This window comes from Miscanthus floridulus, chromosome 7 (assembly GCF_019320115.1).
Source record: "Miscanthus floridulus cultivar M001 chromosome 7, ASM1932011v1, whole genome shotgun sequence".
In the NCBI taxonomy this organism is placed as follows: Eukaryota; Viridiplantae; Streptophyta; class Magnoliopsida; order Poales; family Poaceae; genus Miscanthus; species Miscanthus floridulus.
In genome coordinates, this window is record NC_089586.1 from 115,793,144 (window position 1) to 115,811,298 (window position 18,155).

General features: G+C 44.6%; 4 protein-coding genes across 4 annotated transcripts; 2 read left to right on the forward strand and 2 right to left on the reverse strand.

Annotated features, from left to right (window-relative positions):
- The first annotated feature begins 1,091 nt into the window (after positions 1 to 1,091).
- LOC136467667 (aluminum-activated malate transporter 9-like) lies at positions 1,092 to 3,599 on the forward strand. Its single transcript, XM_066466433.1, has 6 exons — positions 1,092 to 1,296; positions 1,848 to 1,985; positions 2,074 to 2,343; positions 2,455 to 2,594; positions 2,674 to 2,820; positions 2,899 to 3,599. Exons 1-6 carry the CDS (start codon positions 1,128 to 1,130, stop codon positions 3,589 to 3,591), a joined length of 1,557 nt encoding a protein of 518 aa, XP_066322530.1. The 5' UTR covers positions 1,092 to 1,127; the 3' UTR covers positions 3,592 to 3,599.
- A 57-nt stretch (positions 3,600 to 3,656) lies between these two features.
- LOC136467664 (aspartyl protease APCB1-like) lies at positions 3,657 to 7,194 on the reverse strand. Its single transcript, XM_066466430.1, has 9 exons — positions 6,517 to 7,194; positions 5,840 to 5,957; positions 5,419 to 5,642; positions 5,084 to 5,320; positions 4,739 to 4,892; positions 4,584 to 4,666; positions 4,367 to 4,478; positions 4,162 to 4,234; positions 3,657 to 4,027 (listed from the first exon to the last, which is right to left on the reverse strand). Exons 1-9 carry the CDS (start codon positions 7,056 to 7,058, stop codon positions 3,912 to 3,914), a joined length of 1,659 nt encoding a protein of 552 aa, XP_066322527.1. The 5' UTR covers positions 7,059 to 7,194; the 3' UTR covers positions 3,657 to 3,911.
- Positions 7,195 to 9,144: 1,950 nt separating this feature from the next.
- Positions 9,145 to 12,356, forward strand: LOC136467666 (organelle RRM domain-containing protein 1, chloroplastic). The gene is made up of 9 exons (XM_066466432.1): positions 9,145 to 9,585; positions 9,682 to 9,779; positions 10,206 to 10,440; positions 10,532 to 10,629; positions 10,718 to 10,783; positions 11,428 to 11,499; positions 11,627 to 11,695; positions 11,787 to 11,893; positions 11,990 to 12,356. The coding sequence occupies exons 1-9, from the start codon at positions 9,239 to 9,241 to the stop codon at positions 12,095 to 12,097; spliced, it is 1,200 nt and encodes a 399-aa protein (XP_066322529.1). The 5' UTR covers positions 9,145 to 9,238; the 3' UTR covers positions 12,098 to 12,356.
- A 161-nt stretch (positions 12,357 to 12,517) lies between these two features.
- On the reverse strand, positions 12,518 to 14,036 carry LOC136467665 (pentatricopeptide repeat-containing protein At5g48910-like). The gene has a single exon (XM_066466431.1). The coding sequence runs from the start codon at positions 13,964 to 13,966 to the stop codon at positions 12,518 to 12,520; it is 1,449 nt and encodes a 482-aa protein (XP_066322528.1). The 5' UTR covers positions 13,967 to 14,036.
- Between the last annotated feature and the right edge of the window lie 4,119 nt (positions 14,037 to 18,155).

Genomic DNA, 18,155 nt, shown 5'->3' on the forward strand with positions numbered 1-18,155 from the left:
CACAGTCACAGTTATGGACAGAGAGGTCAGGAGGGACGGGGGCATCTTTGTAAGACGCGTTGGGGTATAATTCTCTAGGACAACCCCGTTTTTATCAAAACTCCTCTCGATACATATCTTGCATCTAACAAAACAGTTGTAATTTAACAAATAAAAATCAAAACATCACAAATTAATGTCAATGAGAACCATTTGCGTTACAACAAATAAAATATTATCTACACTTTGGTGCAAACTCTATCTTAGATGTAAACATGCAAACTGTATAAAAACTATACTTTGGTCACTAAAAAATAAAATTTGGTACATCAACAGTGTGTTCATATGTTTATTCACATATAAAAGTTGAGATGCAAACTCAAACAAGCAAAATTGATATAAAAATTGACCTTAGAATACATGATAATCATAATTCTAACTAACCAATTAACCTTAACATTAGCAATCCTAATCATAATCTTTCAATTCAACGTTCTAACGAACTCATATTTTTCTCCATACCCTAACTACTCATTCAAATCCTTCGATCCACCGTAGAGGCCGAGGAGGAGCTTCGTTACCTTGACAAGGCCGAGGAGGAGCTTCGGGGAAGATAGTGAGGGGCCGGAAAGGAAGAGAAAGTCGGCGGCCGGCCGTGGGGGAGTCGAGAGGCAATGGCGAGGCGGTGCGGGCTGGAAGGCGCAGCGGCGGGGGCTGGGCGGCGTGGAGGCGGCTGCTGTGCGGCGCGGAATGAAACAGAGAGTGAGAAAAAGGACTAGGCCGCGGGCCTCTATTTGGCTCTGCCGCGTCCTGACGGGTGGCGCATCACAGCCGCGTCCTGATCGGTGGCACAGCAAGGTCTGCCACGTCAGCGACCAGCGGCGCGGGACATTGCCACGTACGCACCCCTACCGCACAGCCATGCATGACGCGGCAGAGTTGTTTTGCCAAATCCTGGAAATTGGCGCTACCAAAAGTGGTATTTTTAAAGAAGAAAAAAACTGTGTTAGAATTAAAAATAGTTTTAAAAAAAGTGTTAAAAAATTCACGGTGAGCAGGCGGCGTGGGGGGTGGATGACGGTTCCGCGAGGGGCGTCGTGGGCTGCCTGCGCCGGGCGGCCCAGGCGGTGTGCGCGCTGGCCGTGGAGATGTGGGCGTTCGCGCGCAAGGACCCGCGGAAGCCCGTGTTCGCGGCGAAGGTGGCCGTGGCGCTCGCGCTCATCACGCTGCTCGTCTTCCTCCGCGAGCCCAGCGATATTGCCAGCCATTCTGTGTGGGCCATACTCACCGTCGCCGTCGTCTTCGAGTTCAGCATCGGTACGTTGCTGCTCCCTTGCCTTGCGATGTTTCCTCTCTCTCTCTTTTACAAAACCGTTAGTCGTCGTCGTCGTCGCCGTCAATTCGAAATCTCGGTGCATGACTCTGAGCCATATCAAATTCCCACCATGAAGGAAGTGAGGAAAAAATGTCTTTTTATCATATTCTATCGATGGAATATGGTCCCAATAATTGGACAAGTCACAAGACCGAGATCGTGAACAACATTAAAGATCATCAGGGAAAAAAAGGACCATGGAAATGCAGACACTGATGTCAAAATTTTCAGATAGCCCTTGGAGGCTTTGCTAACCTATGCAGTTATGCTTGATATATATAAAATTATTAAATGCTGCTAGATAGGATCTATTTTGTTTGCACCCTTCTTTACCAGATAACAAACTGAACAACCCTCACATGAATGACGACATGTTTTATCTATTTATTTTATTACTTTCGAAAACAATGTTTTATTTATTTATTTTTACCAGGACTGCTCATGGATCGTCATACACATTCAATCTCTAACTCGGTTTTTTAATGTTAAACAGGTGCAACTTTGAGCAAAGGGTTCAGCAGGGGATTGGGTACTCTTATTGCAGGGGGGCTTGCTCTAGCAGTCACTGAGTTAGCAGCACAAATGGGAAAATATGACATGGTGGTACTCATCATAAGCACTTCTGTAGTTGGTGAGTACTGAAATTTATTGCTGAAATCATTCAGTTTATAATAATATTATGATATCTGAACACATCTAACAAATATTCTGATTAGCAGCATTCTGTGCCATCTTGACGAAGCTGCACCCGAAGATGAAACCATACGAGTATGGATTTCGTGTGTTCTTGCTGACTTTCTGCTATGTCACGGTCTCTGGGTACAACACGGGAAAATTCACCGCTAGGGCTATAAGTAGATTTCTGTTGATCGCTCTTGGTGCTGCTGTCAGTCTCGGCATCAACACAGGCATACACCCAATCTGGGCAGGAGAGGATCTGCACACGCTGGTGGCCAAGAATTTTTCTGGTGTTGCAAAATCTTTAGAAGGTACGATCACTAAGAAGTGGATGACTAAAAGGGTTTGTGTTTCTGGCTCCATAATAATTTGTTCTAATAATATTACTAATACATCAAATTCAATTATGTTCTCCATTATAGGATGTGTTGATGGATATCTGACCTGCATGGAATATGAAAGGATTCCATCCAAGATACTCACATACGAAGCATCTGATGATGATCCTGTCTATAGCGGGTACAGGGAAGCTGTTGAGGCATCAACACAGGAGGAAGCCTTGGTCAGTTATTTCTCCAAATGCATCATCTACGATTTTTTTTATTGATTTTTTTAGCAAGTGTGATGTCCTGTGCTTGCAGTTAGGATTTGCTATATGGGAGCCATCGCATGGACCTTACAAGATGATGAAATATCCATGGAAGAACTACACCAAAGTTGGTGGTGCGTTGAGGCATTGCTCATTCTCTGGCATGGTATTGCATGGGTGCATACTTTCAGAGATTCAGGTTTGTGCATGTCATCCCGCAATAGATGATCCACTGAACACACGGATTTCCTTGCTAACTTTGTCTTACAAATTTTAGGCACCACCGGAGAGCAGAAAGGTTTTCTGTGCAGAGGTTCATAGAGTGGGCCAAGAAGGTGCTAGAGTGCTGCGCGAACTTGGGCAGAGAGTCAAGACGATGACGAAACTGAGCTCTCCAAACATTCTTTCAGAAGTGCACTTTGCGGCTGAAGAGCTGCAAAAGAAGATTGATGAGAAGTCTTACCTTCTCGTCAATACAGAAAGATGGGAAGTCATTCCAAGGCATGCCGGAACTGCACAAACTCATGATGGTGCCAATGCTGCTGACAAGGATGAACCACCCGAGAACACCGCTGTCGATTCAATGCACATATCAAACAGCTACGCTTCAAACCCGTTCCTGAGCAGATTCGATTCTTCAAATCCGGTCCTCGGCAGATATGATTCAGGATCAATGATAGTCGGTTCATATAAGGCGCAATCATCATGGCCTGTCCGACAATCTTTCCATCCAAGCTTTCCATTTGAAAGTGGGGAATCAAGAACTTACGAGAGCGCAAGCGCCTTGTCGCTGGCCACATTCGCATCGCTCCTCATCGAGTTTGTTGCCCGGCTCCAGAATCTTGTTGATGCATTTGAGGAGTTGAGTGACAAAGCTAACTTCAAGGACCCTGTGGAGGAACCTTCGACAATCAGCAGGGAGCCTCCTGGGGTTTTAGCTAGAATACATGACTTTTTTCGGTTGAAGTGACGCAGATGATTAAAAAAAAAACCACCCAGTATTGAATGGATGGTCAAATGTGTACAGTAGCCAACTTAGGTCGAAAATGTTCATAATGTAACAAATCTACAAAAACTCCATGTAGAGACAGTGTATATACATAATACAAAGTGTACAACACAGTATACACATTACAGACGAGTACAACACACAGTGGGGGATTTCGGACAGTTCCCATGGAAGGATATACCATACACAACGGCAGGTTCTACTTAATAACGAATTCTAGAATACCAACGGCGTTCACAATTTAAGCTTTACACATGTATTATTGCCAGCGGGGATGCTCGTCAGAGGAAGAAGGGAAAGCCCTTTTGTGATTGTGGTTTGGTGCAGTCTGAATTTGCCCATCCAATCTGCCTCCGTTGATTGTCATACACAACTAACTTGCCGCGCAGAGAAACATCTACAGAAAACAGAAAGGTTTTGGTTGAAGTTTGGCAATATCAACACATCTTCGCTATACTGCTGGGTTTATTCAATGGGTAACACTAAAATCCAAGTGTTAAAATGAAAGGATTGAAGGAAGGTCATTTATACCTCCCACTATGATAGTTGACCCATGATTAATCTCTGTCCCATTGAGAAGCCCAAGACAGACATTTCCTTTATCCTGGAAAAGGTCCACCAACAAAAAGAACATATATACATAAATGTCACCATATGACTCAGCTTAGAAATGTTGACATATATATAATAGAAGAATAAACAGTAATCTAGGATGTGAATGCCAAAAGAAACTTACACTAATAATCAAGTAATCCTCAGGAGAAATAGTGAATGTTTTAGACATGAAAAGCCATTTCTTCCCAAAGTGAAGGTTCAAGGGCTTGAACTGCTTGACATCTTCCAGATACCTGGCGAAGAAAGTAATGTTAAGGACAGGTAGTCTATCTAGTGGCATAGTTGCCTGATGAACTCCCTCTCTAAAGAGAGTACTAATAGTTCCATTATTATTTTACCTCACAGGGAAATCAGCTTTCCAGCATAAAGGTAATGTCCGATCTGAGCTGTCTTGGACAAAGCCTGGAGACGCATATTTGATCTGTGAACAAAAGAAAGTTAGCAAGCCGATTTTGAATATTCAGACCAATGAACAAGCGCTAGCAATACTCACTGCTGCAACAAGGTTTTCATATATTTCATTTGGAAGGTACGTATAGGAGCTTCCACTGTCAAAAATTACTTGAACAGCGTTTCCTGCCTGCTCACGCACCCGGAGTTGCTGATCCCCATATTTTACATGGTAGGCTTCTGTGTGATATAAGTTACTGGAAATTTGGAGAAAAGAAAAGAGAAAAGGTCATGACTAACGGGTAACGAAAGAAAATGGGATAAACTTTTCTATGATCTTTTAGGATAGTTGCAACAAAAGACAAGGCAATTCAGCCAAAATATATGATCCAAAAGGGAGATGGCAATACATGCAATTACATTTTCAAAGAAACATGATAAGACTTACTCTGGACCACTTCGGATAGAAGTCCATGTTATTCCCCATCTAGGTACATAATCATCTCCCAGAAACATATATCCTTTACCACCTTGCTCTCTAGGGAAACAATGGCCGACAATGTTGGAAATAATCCCGTGACTTGCCAGCTGACTGGGAAGGCTTATCGCCGCATTGCTAAGTCCAAGGATCCCATCGGTCTTTGCTGGTGAGGACAAAAGCTGGCCTTGCTGATCATATGCGCACCTAGACCATAGACAGCAAAAGTTAAATGATCTGACATCATACTTTTCCAATACATCATACATATAAAAGAGATCTGCTTCTGAAAGGTTTGGACATACCCAAAGACAAAATCTAGTTTTTCCCTTCCACCATTGGTTGCGATCAGATGCATATCATCCCTTGCAAGGACACCCATTGAGGAGCTTTGGTCTGCGTATTCAATTTCATAGTCACACTGCTTGCAGGTTTCACAGTAGTTCTGGTTGCCTTGCAATTCTTGGCATAACAAATCTCTAGGAGGGACAATCTTTTCTTTTGTTGGCTTATATAAAGGATGTGGTCCCTGAAATTGTCACACATGTTCATCAGAGAGCCATACAATGAAAGAGCAACAATGAGGCTAATAGCGAGTAAAACTAAGATAACCATATTGTTTCTTACCAATGAGGTACCCAAAATAGCGAATGGAAATCCTAGAGTCGCTTAGGAAAAAGTTGCCATTATAAGTAGAATGGAAATTGCTGTTATTCGATTGCATACCTTTGCGCAGTTTGTACATGGTGCATCACACTGGATCCACGTCAAGTCACTTCCAGTATCAACATCAAGAAAGTATGGTCTTGGAGGGTTCCCAACAAAGATAGATGTATAATACTGGCTGCAGTTTTAATAAGATAGAATTAGCTTCAATGGAACAAGAATGAAATGTCACATATATCATCCTTTACATTGTCCACAGGCACATAAAAATGAAGAAAAGTGGATAAGATATGAATATCGATTAATACTGGATATTCTGACCTCAATAGTAGTCGGCACGCAAAAGGCCTGCTTTTATGAATACTCAACGGGTCACAAGTCATAAACACACATACAGCAAAACTAAGTCCATTCCAAAACCTATTAAATGATTGTAGACAAATAAACACCCGTACAACAAGCTTAGACGAACCTAGGCCTATCAGAAGAAACATAAAGACCTGTAATTCCATGACAATCACCATACTTCAAAAACCGCATTTGGTCATATTAGTAATAAACAAATAAATATAGCAACATGTCTACCCAATTTGGTCACATTGGAATCCAGGAAATTCCCCAAAATCTAATCCATCCAAGCTATCGTCCCTTTCAAGACTACTCTATCGACTCAAATCACAAATGAGCCGCTATTAGAGTTGAAATAAGATGGAATGCCTGCGCGATTGTTTGCGTACCCATCGGGGAAGACATTGCCCTTGATCGGGAGCAACGCCGTGGAATTGGTCCCGGCCGCGGCCGCCTTCGTGACCTCCATCTTGTTCCTCGCCTTCCTTCCGCCGTCATCGACCCTCCTGGCGGCGAGCTTGACGTCCCCGAACTCTCGCAGGGCGCGGCCCTGACGCGCCTTGGGGAAGAGCGGCAGCAGGAAGGACCTGGTCTCGTTCCGCTCCTTCTGCGCCTCCTCCTGCCCCATCCCCAGGAACTGCACGGCCACGTCCGAGTAGAAGCAGTAGTAGGCGGCGACCGCGAGCGCGCCCAGCACGAGCGCCGCCGCCGCCACGCGCCGCGTCGAGAGCACCCGCCTCGGGCGCCGCCTGACCCCCGTCGCCGCCGGGTACCCCATCACCGGCTCCGGGGGCGGGGCGTCGTCGGTGTAGGTGAAGGCGGTGATGGTCTTGCCCTTGGAGGGCTGGTCCGAGGGAGGGAGCGTGATGATGACCACCCCGCGGAGCTGCGGCTGCTGCTGCTCCCCCGCTGAGGGAGGAGGCGGCGCCATCTCCGGCGAGATCGCGGCGCCGCTCTCCGGGAAGGCGTGGCGGGGGGTCAGAGGATGCGGCGGGGGCGAGCCATCGGAGGAGGCGAGTGAAGAGGAGGGCGGAAACCGGGGACAAAGGGGACTAGGGACGGAGAGGGTAGTGGGCCCGGGTTGGTGGGGGTGGTTTTGGAGCTCGGCGCGCGGTGATTGGCCCATTGACTTTGACATAGTCTCGACGCAGGGCAGGCGTAGAACCGGGAGTTTCGGCAGGGCTGTTTTTGTTTGTTCAACGCTGCCGCAAGTGTATAACGTTAGCCAGTAGCCACATGGATAAGCTTACGCTTGAAAACAACCTTTGGCGGAAATTCCATGGAGCAGTGATAGTATAATGCGATTGTGGCCTTGTTTAAACTAGGGTAGTTTTTGATGTCGCATCGGGTATCATATAAATGTGTTGCATGTGGTGTTTGGATACTAATAAAAAATAAATTATAGAATCTGTCAGTAATCTGCAAGACGAATTTATTAAGCTTAATTAATCCGTCATTAACGCATGTGTTACTGTAACACCACATTGTCAAATCATAGACTAATTAAGCTTAAAAGATTCGTCTTGCAAATTAGTCGCAAACCGTGCAATTAGTTATTTTTTAGTCTATATTTAATATTCCATGTATGTATCCAAATATTTGATGAGATAGGGAGTAAGTTTTAGAAGGATGAACTAAACTAGGCGATTAGAAAAAAAACATCTAAGCCAATAATTTAATATCAAAGGGACTACACAAGGCTTTAGGTCATGGGCTACATGGGTGGCAACGGGAAACAAAAATGATTGAATTAGGTTCTAGAATTTCGGGTTGGTTGATAATTTATAAGAATTGTCATGTTACATATTGAGTTCTGTTGTCTCATCCACCTATATAAGATAGCACAAAGATTGAAATGGCCTATTATATTTTCTTTATTTTTTCGAATAGATTTATATAAGAATGTACTACAGTCCTTCTCAGTGAAACCAAAATTGTTCGCTCACCTCATCACCCTTTTCTACTCACGAGTTGCACATGCCCATCTGGCAATCTCAAACAAAGCATGAAAAGGCCTATTCTATCTTCTTGAACTATTATCATAGTTTATTTTTCCTTCTTGAACTTAAAATCAGACGTCTTATCCCTGAAACTTCCAAAAACATTCAAATTACCACCTTGCCTTTGATTTAAAGTGGTTTTGAAGGCACTTTTGTCCTTTTAAGTTAAACTTTTTGGTAAATAGTTTATAAGGATTTTTAAATCACGTTAAAAATTAGAGATAGATCAGGGTATTAAAAATCCAAAAAAATATTTAGAGCTTATGAAAACATCTTTAAACATTCAAAAAATAGGTTTAGCTCTAGTAAAATTGAAAAAAATCTACTAAAAACTCCTAAAGCATTTTAATCAATGTATAAACATGTTTTAAAAACTATGCATGATAAAAATGAGATGCAACCATCTCGAGTGCAACATACATTAATGTTGAATGCAATCATGCTAGTTGCATATTATGTTTTTTCATGAAAAGTTTCAAAACATGTTTACATATTAATTAAAATGTTTAATAATTTTATAGTTCTTTTTGGTTATTTTTCATTTTCCTAGAGCTAAATCTATTTTTTTAAAACATACAGGTCTATTTTTATGAACTCTAAATATTTTTTTTGGATTTTCTTTTATCCTAGTGTATCTCTAGATTTTTTTAATAATTTTTAGAGCCTGGATACAATTTTTGTGGTTTAAAAACTTATCAAATATTTACTTATTTTTTAACTAAAAAATGACAAAACCATAAACTAGGACAGGAGAGTTCACGGGGGGAGATTCTGATTTTAAAGTTCAAGGAGAAAAATCAGATAATTGAGAGAGAGGTAGAATGGACTTTTTTTCAACAAAACAAGCAGCCGACATATGATTTGACCGTTCAGCCGATGAAGCACCGGCCCACTGGGCCGATATTACTTGAGGCCCACATAACTACGACACCGGAAACTAGCACGGCAGGATATTTCTCCCACGGCCCACACTAGGGTTGTCTTGTCCACCTAGCCGCTAACCGGCGCCCGGCGGTAAGCCACTCCCGCGAGCAGCGAGCTCGCATCTGCCTCGAAGAGTCGTTTCCACTTCCAACCCGCTGGTCCGACCTCATACTCCACCGCGCCAGCCATGGACGCCGTGCTACCTTCCCTCCTCATCGGCGGCGGACTCGCCGTGTCCGTTTCCATTCCCACCGCCACCAAAGCCGGCAGCCAATCCATTTCAGTCCCCCACCTCTCGACCTCCGCCCTCCGTTCAATTGCTCGCCAGCGGGGCCGGCGCCGTTTGCCCCTCCTCGCCTCATCTTCGCAGTCGCCTCCCACGCCACTTTCCGCCGCTTCGACTGAGAGCCAGTCGCGTTCCTCCAGGTGGGTGGTTGTGATGGATACGCCCCCCGCCGCCGCGGGAGGCAGTGGGGTGTCCCGCGTAGAGGCCGTGGATTACTACGCAGCCACACTGGCCCAGGTTGTGGGAAGGTGAGTAGTATGCATTCTCTGGCAAACAAGAACACTTAGCTTTTTTTTTCAACGGTTTTTATGCTGAAAATATTGCGCCCTGCGTAATTACGGCAGTGAGAAGGAGGCGCAGATGCGCATATATGAGGCTTCGTGGGATGGGACCTACGAGTTCCGCTGCGAGATCGACGAGGATGCATCGAAGGAGCTTGCAAGTATGACCTCCAATCCCTTAGTGAAGTGCGGTGTGAAAAAAACTGGTGTGCTTCGGTGCTCCGTATTAGTATAATTTTGTGAGAAAGTTTAATCCTGCAGAGTGAGATATGTGTAAACTGGGAACAGCTATACAAGTTTGTCGATAACTGCAGACAACTGTCTTTCTTATCATGACATTCTCTGAATCATTCTAGTTTGCAATTGTTCTCCTTATTCAGACTCAGACATACTATTCCAAAATAGTTTTAGCATGCCAAGGTATAGTTAAGTTGCTTTGTTGGTTTATGAATTGCACCACCTGTTGGACTGATTTCGATGATGCATTTGAAAATTAGAACCTCTGATTGACAAAGTGAAAAACATTTGGAGAGGTACATACTGGAAATCATACATATTTTGCTTCTTCCTCTCTTCTCAATTTACAGAGATGCAGGGAGTGTTATCTGTTCAGCCAGATATGGGTAACAAATCAGAGAAGGATAACCACAGCTTGAGTCTCTCGACAGCTAACCTTGTAAGCATTAGTGATAGTGCTTCTACATCTTCAAGTGGGAAAAATGAGTTTTGGCTTGTCCGAATGGAGAAGCCCGGAGTTGAAGTCGTGACAAAGGCCCAAATGGTGGATCACTATACCCAAATCCTTATGAAAGTGTTGGGGAAGTATGTAATCTTACATCAACCTAGCTACTACTTTACTAGTATCTGCCTGTTGTGTGCATGATAAAAATATTGTCATCTCTCAATTTTTCAGCGAACAGGATGCCCAAGTTAGCATATATCACATTTCATGGGAGAGGGATTATGGTTTCTGCTGTCATATTGATGAAGAGTGCGCAAAAGAGTTAGCTGGTGAGCAACTTGGGCTTTCATATCTCTTTGTATAGAGTCCTGACAAATCCCCATCTTTGAGCCACTGAAAAGTAACTTTGCATACCAGATGTTCCTGGAGTGTTATCTGTTCAACCCGATATGAACTTTGGATCAGACAACAAAGATTACAAAGGTTTGTTCTCATTTCTTCTGCTTCTGATAAATATATACTCATTTCTTAACGCCATTATCTTAAGTCCCATTTCCATCACTATGTGCATCATTGGCAGCCAAAATTCCTTTCTTCCTGTTCAAGACCTTTTATGGTGCATTTCAAATTTTCAATGCAGGAAACCACCAATACTGCTATACAAATCTTGTGCCTGGGTTTGGCCTTGTTTTCCATTCTAACAAGATATCTAGAGTTAATGATTTGAAAATTTGGATTAGTCAACCACAAGCAATTCATATGAACTAAGTTGAAACTTGAAAACCAGACAGTTTCGACCAGACTAGAACAAGCAAGGTTCTGATTATTTTACCCCAAAGGCCAAAACTAAAATCCTATTTCTTCCCCTACACAGCTTTGTATTCTTTTGCTGGTCCTTTGTGAGGTTCATTTCTATGGCCTGATCGATACTAAGATGATGCCATCCATATACCAATTTTGCTATTAATCCTTGGAGGACTTAAGTTGGTACATTTGATTATCTTACACTTTATACTCATTGAACTTGTACCTAGCATGCCTGGGGTGCATCTGACAACTTGAATGTCCATGCTTCTTAGAGGGCTTGTATAAATCACCCAGATAGTAAATGCTTTTGATGGTTTCAGGTGATGATGGCTTGAAATCATCTGAAGGGACTGGAGTGGCCGATATCAAAACTAAAAGGCTCTTTGTTACAGGTGAAGCACAACATATACTTTTTTGTGCATTTTACCTCATTTGTTTGTTCATGTATCATTAGCATTTCTTTATTCAGATCTATTTCTATCTTGACTGTCCCTAACTTTTGTGTACACTGTATGGCAGGGCTTTCATTTTATACATCTGAGAAAACTTTGCGGGCAGCGTTTGAGCCTTTCGGTGAGCTCGTTGAAGGTTTGTGATAGGGTAGCAAAAATGTTTGTACGCATTCATTTATCTTTTGCGTCTGACTTTCTGATTCATTGAACTGCTTTGTTACATACAGTGAAGATAATTATGGACAGGATATCAAAAAGATCAAAAGGCTACGCCTTTGTAGAATACACTACTGAGGAAGCTGGAGGTGCTGCTCTAAAAGCAATGAATGGACAGGTAGGTGATTAGAATTCCTATTATACAACTAGCATTGTTACAGTTGTAGGATGTTTACAGACCTCTTGAAACTCACGGTTATAGTTTTATCTGCAGATAATAAACGGCTGGATGATAGTTGTTGATGTTGCTAAAACTAGATCGAGAGACCGTCTATCTGGTGGGCCTAATCAAGCATTTCGACCACACTATCAGGCTAGATGACTGTTTAATGTACAGAACTTACAGCTGTAGATTAGAGATAAGCACGAGAGCGAGGAATTGCTGGGGAAATGTCGAACTGCCTGGTCTGATTGTAGTTCAGTGCCCTTGTCTTGTGCGAATTGCTAGAGTACTCCCAGCAAAAATATGTAAATGCAGCTAAAGAGCCTGTTCGCTGGTTGGTTTTTGGGCTGATAAGCTCGGCTGGTGCTGGTTTGTTGTGAGAGGAAAACACTGTTGACTGGCTGATGAGCCCTGGCTGAAACCAACAAGCGAACGGGGTTAAAGTGCACGATTACTAACATATACTTAATTAAGTCATTATCAGGTACAGCCTTGTTCCTGCTCATAAGTTTGAATATATATTTAATATTTATGATGGATTTTTATTAACAAGTGATAATCTTCCTCCAAAGAAATTTATTACAATTGTTCAGAAAGAGCGAACGGTTCAGGTTCATATGCAGCTGATGTCAAATTATGTTTCAAATCCTCCAACATCTGATAAATACCCTCGCTTTTCATATGCAACTTGTCTGCAGTGACAAAGGAATGTGCACTTCCATCTTCCTCTATCCAGCTGAGCCCAGGTTTCTTGGTTACCCCATGTTCCTCCATCCTCCTCCGCGTCCTCTTCAAGTCCTCCCATTGTTTCGCTCGTGCATATGTATTCGATAGCAGCACATACGAGCTGCCATGACTTGGTTTTGCGTCTGCCAGCTTTGACGCAGTGAGCTCTGCCATGTCGACATCGCCATGGCTACGGCAGGCTGCTAGTAGTGAGCTCCAGATTACAAAACCAGGATCTTCAGGTAGATTGCTGGCAAGATTGAAGGCCTCCTTCAAGAACCCAGCACGGCCAAGGAGATCAACCAAGCAGCCATAGTGCTGGATCATTGGCCTGATGCCCATGCTCCTCATTAGGTCGAAGTACTTGAAACCTTCACTGACAAGCCCACCATGGCTGCAGGCGTTCAAGATGGCTACAAAAGTGACACCACTAGGCTCAATGCCCACCCGCCTCATCTTGATGAACAACCTCAATGCTTTCTCTGGTTGACCATGTGCTGCGAAACCCGCGATCAAAGAGGTCCAATGCTCCACATTCTTGGTGGTGACACTCAAGAAGCAACTGTGTGCAGCACCCATGCTCCCGCACCTCGTGTACATACTGATTAGTGCAACCCCAAGAGCACCGTCAAGTGAGAACTCCCGACGGAGAACATACCCATGTGCACTCTTCCCAATTCCAAGTAGACCAATGTCCCGAACAGCCAATATGAAGCCAACCATCGTGGCCTCATCTGGCGCCAACCCATAAGCCACAGTCATCTCGACAAACAAGTCCACTGCCTCCTGCGCCCACCCATTCCTTGCAAAACCAGCGATTATGGTGTTCCAAGAAACCACATTGTGCTGTGGCATTTCCACAAATGCCTCCCATGCAGCGTCCAAGTCGCCATCTCTGACAAGCGCATCAAGCAGGACGTTCCAGGTGACCACCGTCCGGTCCGTCATTCCATCGAACACCTTCCGCGCGTCGCACACGCGCCCGAGCTGCGAGTAGGCTCGAACCAGGGAGGTGGACGCTTGGACATCGGAGACAGTCCGCGGGACACCGGACTTGACGAGGAGCGCGTGGATCTGCTCGGCCTCGGCCACGGCGGCGGGCAGCCGCGCGCAGGCCGCGAGCGCGGGTATCAGCGCCGGGTTAGCGTGGAGGGCTCGGCCGGCGCGGTGGTGCGCGCGGAAGGCGCAGAGCGAGGCGTCGCCCGAGGGCGCGGCGGCGTTGGTGTCGGCCTTGGAGGGTCGGGGACATGGCGGGAAACCTGAGGTCGAGGGCGAGAGCATCGAGAGCGCCAAATTGTTCATGGAAGCGTGCTCATGCACCCCATCCCCATCCCCATCTCCATCCCATCACTGCAACCTGGACAAGGATAACATGTCCTCTGGCTCTCTATTTTCTTTTCGTTCCAACAGTATCTCATATATGCGCATAGCCAAAGTATATAATTTTTTTTCAGTTTAACTTACCTTACGTTTGCTACGTAACCTGTTTGCATTGGATCTATTAGCAACTAATATTTAGCTGACTAAAAGTTCAGTGCTTATTAACTCGGTGATATTTGGATCTACTAACTAAAAAAAGATGCATCCGTGGTTTTATATATAATGTTCTCCCTTTGCTACTGCTAGGCTATGTGAATAGGGGTTCGTGGGAGTATTAGCTAAGTTTGAATAGCTAGTGAGATAATTAACTGATTTATTAGTTAGATGAATTTAAAGGGAACCATGGTTAAGTTTGTTTAATGCAGCTGCACCAATAACTTCATGAGTTTTTGTGAGCTTTTTTTTTTGTGCTAAACATCTTTTTTTCAAAACAGCTCATTGCTGAAGCTCTTTTTTATGCTCTCACAAAGGAAAGGAGAGATGTGAAGTTGAAAAAAAAGTAGCTTTTCACGACTCTCTCCCTTGTTTTCCTCTCTCAACCATACATGAAGTTATTGGTGAAGCTATTTTGCCAAATAGTTTTTCCAAAACAGCTATGCCTCTCTCGCTCTCCTCATTCTCTCACATCTCCGGCAGTCCTCTGCCATTACCCCCTTTTCCCAACGGCGCATAGATCAGTTCGGCCCGAGATGCAGCGCATGGCCGGTCGCCAGCGCATTGCCGCTCCATCTCCAAGCGCTGCGCCGTGGCAACCATAGCCTAGTGCAGCACCTCCCCAGACCTGGCAGCCACTAGCTATTGCCTCGCCATAGTGTGGCAAGTCTGCCACGACCACCGACATGGCTACAAGTGAGCTCCAGTCGAGCCTGCCTTGAGCTTGATCCCAATGCATGTGTGCAGCCATCGGCGTGCTGTGGCCCGACTCATAGATGGAGGGGACTACTAGGGCCTTCAAGACGTTTGAGGAAGAAAATATCTGAACATGAATTGAAACCGGGGACTGTGTTTTGATTCCAACTACCAATGATATACACATCCAAACAACAACATTGGCATTACAACCATTTCCCTTTCCACTCATATTTGGTATTCTACCCCATTGCAATTCCTCCACCTAAATATCTACATCCAAACAGAGCTTCACCCAATTCCACACCACAACCCAAGCACAAGCCAACCCCCGCCCACTAGTCTTCTCTCTTCTAGGCGATGTCTTGATCCAGTTAATCTTGATTTGATGCTCTCGCTTTGTTCTTCTGTTTTCTCTCCTATCCTGGTTTGCTGAATAGAGCCAAACCATGGGTAAGTCTAAAGAGGACGTGTTCGGCACCGCATTGGATAGTGGTGGCTAGCGAGTAGTACCCACCGGCCACTGCCCGGTTGCACGTAAAATTGAAATACTCTACAATTCCTATTATATCTTTGTTTGCATTGTCATTATATCACCAAAACCCATGATAGGATTAGATGCACTTTCAATTTCATTATTGGACATTTTTTGTTGTCAACAGGTTGTAAAGCCATTTGTGGGTTTAGATAAGTGAAGAACAAGAGATAAATTTAAGTGCACATCTTGCTAATTAGTTGTTTTATTAGTTTGTCCAGTATAGTTCAAGTTGTCATATATTAAGTTTTTAATGACCCAATTCAACCCCTAAAGGGTCGAGATGGCGGACTAGAGGGGGGTGAATAGTCCTTTCTAAAATTAATTGCGTCGACTAATCGAAACAAGTGCGGAATTAAAACTATCGGTCTAGCCAAGACTACACCCCTCTATCTATGTTCTCTAGCACCTTCCAAAGATACTAATTAAGCAACTAATGTGTAGGGCTAGCTAAAGCTCTTCTAACCAATTCTAGGAGCAAGGTCACACAAACCTATGCCACTAGTACTTTAAGCAACAAGGGAGCTCCTACACATGCTAATAAGCAAAAGCACAAAGCCACCTACGCTCACTAGCAATACTCAATAACAAGGCAACCAATGCCAAATTAGAGAGCACAATTACTTAGCTACACAAACTAAGCAATGTGACTAACAAGGTTACACAAACCAAATTAGCCACGCAAGGGAGCTACTTCTATGCTACACAAACAAGAAGGTAACTAGCAAGCTACACAAGCTAACTAATTACAAAAGCAACAACACAAGCTCAATGTATATAAAAATAATCGCAAGCTTATATAATGGGGATGCAAACCAACGGAAAGAACAAGGTTGACATGATGATTTTTCTCCTGAGGTTCACGTGTTTGCCAACACGCTAGTCCCCGTTGTGTCGACCGCTCACTTGGTGGTTCGGCGTCTAATTGGCATCACCCGCCAAGCCCGCATGTCGAGCACCACAAGAATCTACCCCAAAAGTGAGGGTAGCTCAATGACACGCTCAACTAGAGTTGCTCTTCGCGGCTCCCATGGGGCGAGCACAATGCCCCTCACAAAGCTCTTCTCCGGAGCACCGCACAAGCTTCTTGCAGGCTTCGACGGAGACCACCACCAAGCTGTCTAGGAGGTGGCAACCTCCAAGAGTAACAAGCACCACTGGCTTGCAACTCGATCACTTAGTGCCACTCGATATAACCTCACGATGCAATCGCACTAGAATCGCTCTCTCACACAATCAAATGATCACTATCAAGTATATATGAGATGGAGAGCTCCCAAGCACTACAACACAAGCCACCAAGGCTCTAGTGTGCTCAGCTCTTTACCCAAGGCTGACCATGGCTTCTATTTATAACCTCATGAACAAATAGAGCCATTACCCCTTCACTAGGCAAAAAGTCAGGATGACCGGATGCTCCAGTCCTACTGACCGGACACACCTGTCGTGACTACCGGACGTGTCCGGTCACCATACCGAACGCGTCCGGTAGCTAATAGACCGCTATCTGACCGCCACGTGTCCTACCGTTGCCTCTAATGGCTCTCTAATATGTCCGACCGGACGCTTTGTTCAAAATGATCGGACGCTGAGCCGCTGCGTCCGGTCGAGTCTAGTAAGCCTCTAGGGCCGATCGGACACATCAGTTAGAAACTGACCAGACGCTGAGCCTCAGCGTCTGGTCGACTACAGTAAGCACCCACGGACGACCGGACGCGTTCGGTCACACCGGACCGGACGCTGCCAGCGTCCAATCAACTATTCCACCGAACACCGATTTTGCTGATTCACACCGGACACGTCCGGTGTGTCGACTGGACGCGTCCGGTTACACTGTGTAGTCCAGTCCTGAGCCACATATCGGACATGTCCGATCTCCATACCGGACACGTCCGATCACTTTGTGACCAGCGCGACTAACTCATTTTCAACTCTATCTTCTTCACCCTTGCTCAAATGTGCCAACCACCAAGTGTATCACCTTGTGCACATGTGTTAGCATATTTTCACAAACATTTTCAAGGGTGTTAGCCACTCAACTTGCCACGTCACTCGATCCTAGCGATGATGCAAAGTTAGATCACTCGAGTGGCACTAGATGACCGATATGCAAAAAAGTTTGCCCCTCTTGATAGTACGGCCATCTATCCTAAACCCGGTCATAAATTTCTCTACACACCTATGACCAGTGAAATGAAATACCCTAGGTTATACCTTTGCCTTGTGCATTCCATTCCATCTCCTCCAATGTCGATGCAACACATGCACCAACATGATCAACAATGATATAATCCACTTCATATCATCACATGATCATATTGGTTCATCGATCTTGACTTCACTTGCTTTTCACCGTTGCCTTCGTCCATCGGTGCCTAGTCTTGCTCAAGCTTCACTACCACGCGGTCCATTGCTCCAAAGCCTCCGACTTGCCCTTCACGCTTGCAACCGGTCCATCAAGCCAAGTCATGTCTTGATCTTCTCTACCTTTGATCATATGACTCAATGTCATGTCTCATGTGCAATGAGCTCCTTCATCATCACATGTGTGAGCTTTGCAACATCTCCAAGCCATTTTCACCTTCATGGCATATGTTGCTCACACACATGTACCTATGGACTAATTACCCGTGTATCTCACATAAACACAATTAGTCTATCTAGGTTATCACTCAATTACCAAAACTACACAAGGACCTTTCAATCTCCCTCTTTTTGGTAATTGAT

Excerpts from the sequence above, each read along its gene's own strand:
- LOC136467664 (XM_066466430.1), bottom strand. The coding sequence starts at position 7,058 with ATGGCGCCGCCTCCTCCCTCAGCGGGGGAGCAGCAGCAGCCGCAGCTC. Across the intron at positions 5,321-5,418 it reads AAACTAGATTTTGTCTTTGG|GTGCGCATATGATCAGCAAG; the intron begins GTATGTCCAAAC and ends TCTATGGTCTAG. Across the intron at positions 4,028-4,161 it reads GTCAACTATCATAGTGGGAG|ATGTTTCTCTGCGCGGCAAG; the intron begins GTATAAATGACC and ends TGTTTTCTGTAG.
- LOC136467665 (XM_066466431.1), bottom strand. The coding sequence starts at position 13,966 with ATGAACAATTTGGCGCTCTCGATGCTCTCGCCCTCGACCTCAGGTTTC.
- LOC136467666 (XM_066466432.1), top strand. The coding sequence starts at position 9,239 with ATGGACGCCGTGCTACCTTCCCTCCTCATCGGCGGCGGACTCGCCGTG. Across the intron at positions 9,780-10,205 it reads TGCATCGAAGGAGCTTGCAA|AGATGCAGGGAGTGTTATCT; the intron begins GTATGACCTCCA and ends CTCAATTTACAG. Across the intron at positions 11,500-11,626 it reads TAAAAGGCTCTTTGTTACAG|GGCTTTCATTTTATACATCT; the intron begins GTGAAGCACAAC and ends ACTGTATGGCAG.
- LOC136467667 (XM_066466433.1), top strand. The coding sequence starts at position 1,128 with ATGTGGGCGTTCGCGCGCAAGGACCCGCGGAAGCCCGTGTTCGCGGCG. Across the intron at positions 1,297-1,847 it reads CGTCTTCGAGTTCAGCATCG|GTGCAACTTTGAGCAAAGGG; the intron begins GTACGTTGCTGC and ends AATGTTAAACAG. Across the intron at positions 1,986-2,073 it reads CATAAGCACTTCTGTAGTTG|CATTCTGTGCCATCTTGACG; the intron begins GTGAGTACTGAA and ends TCTGATTAGCAG.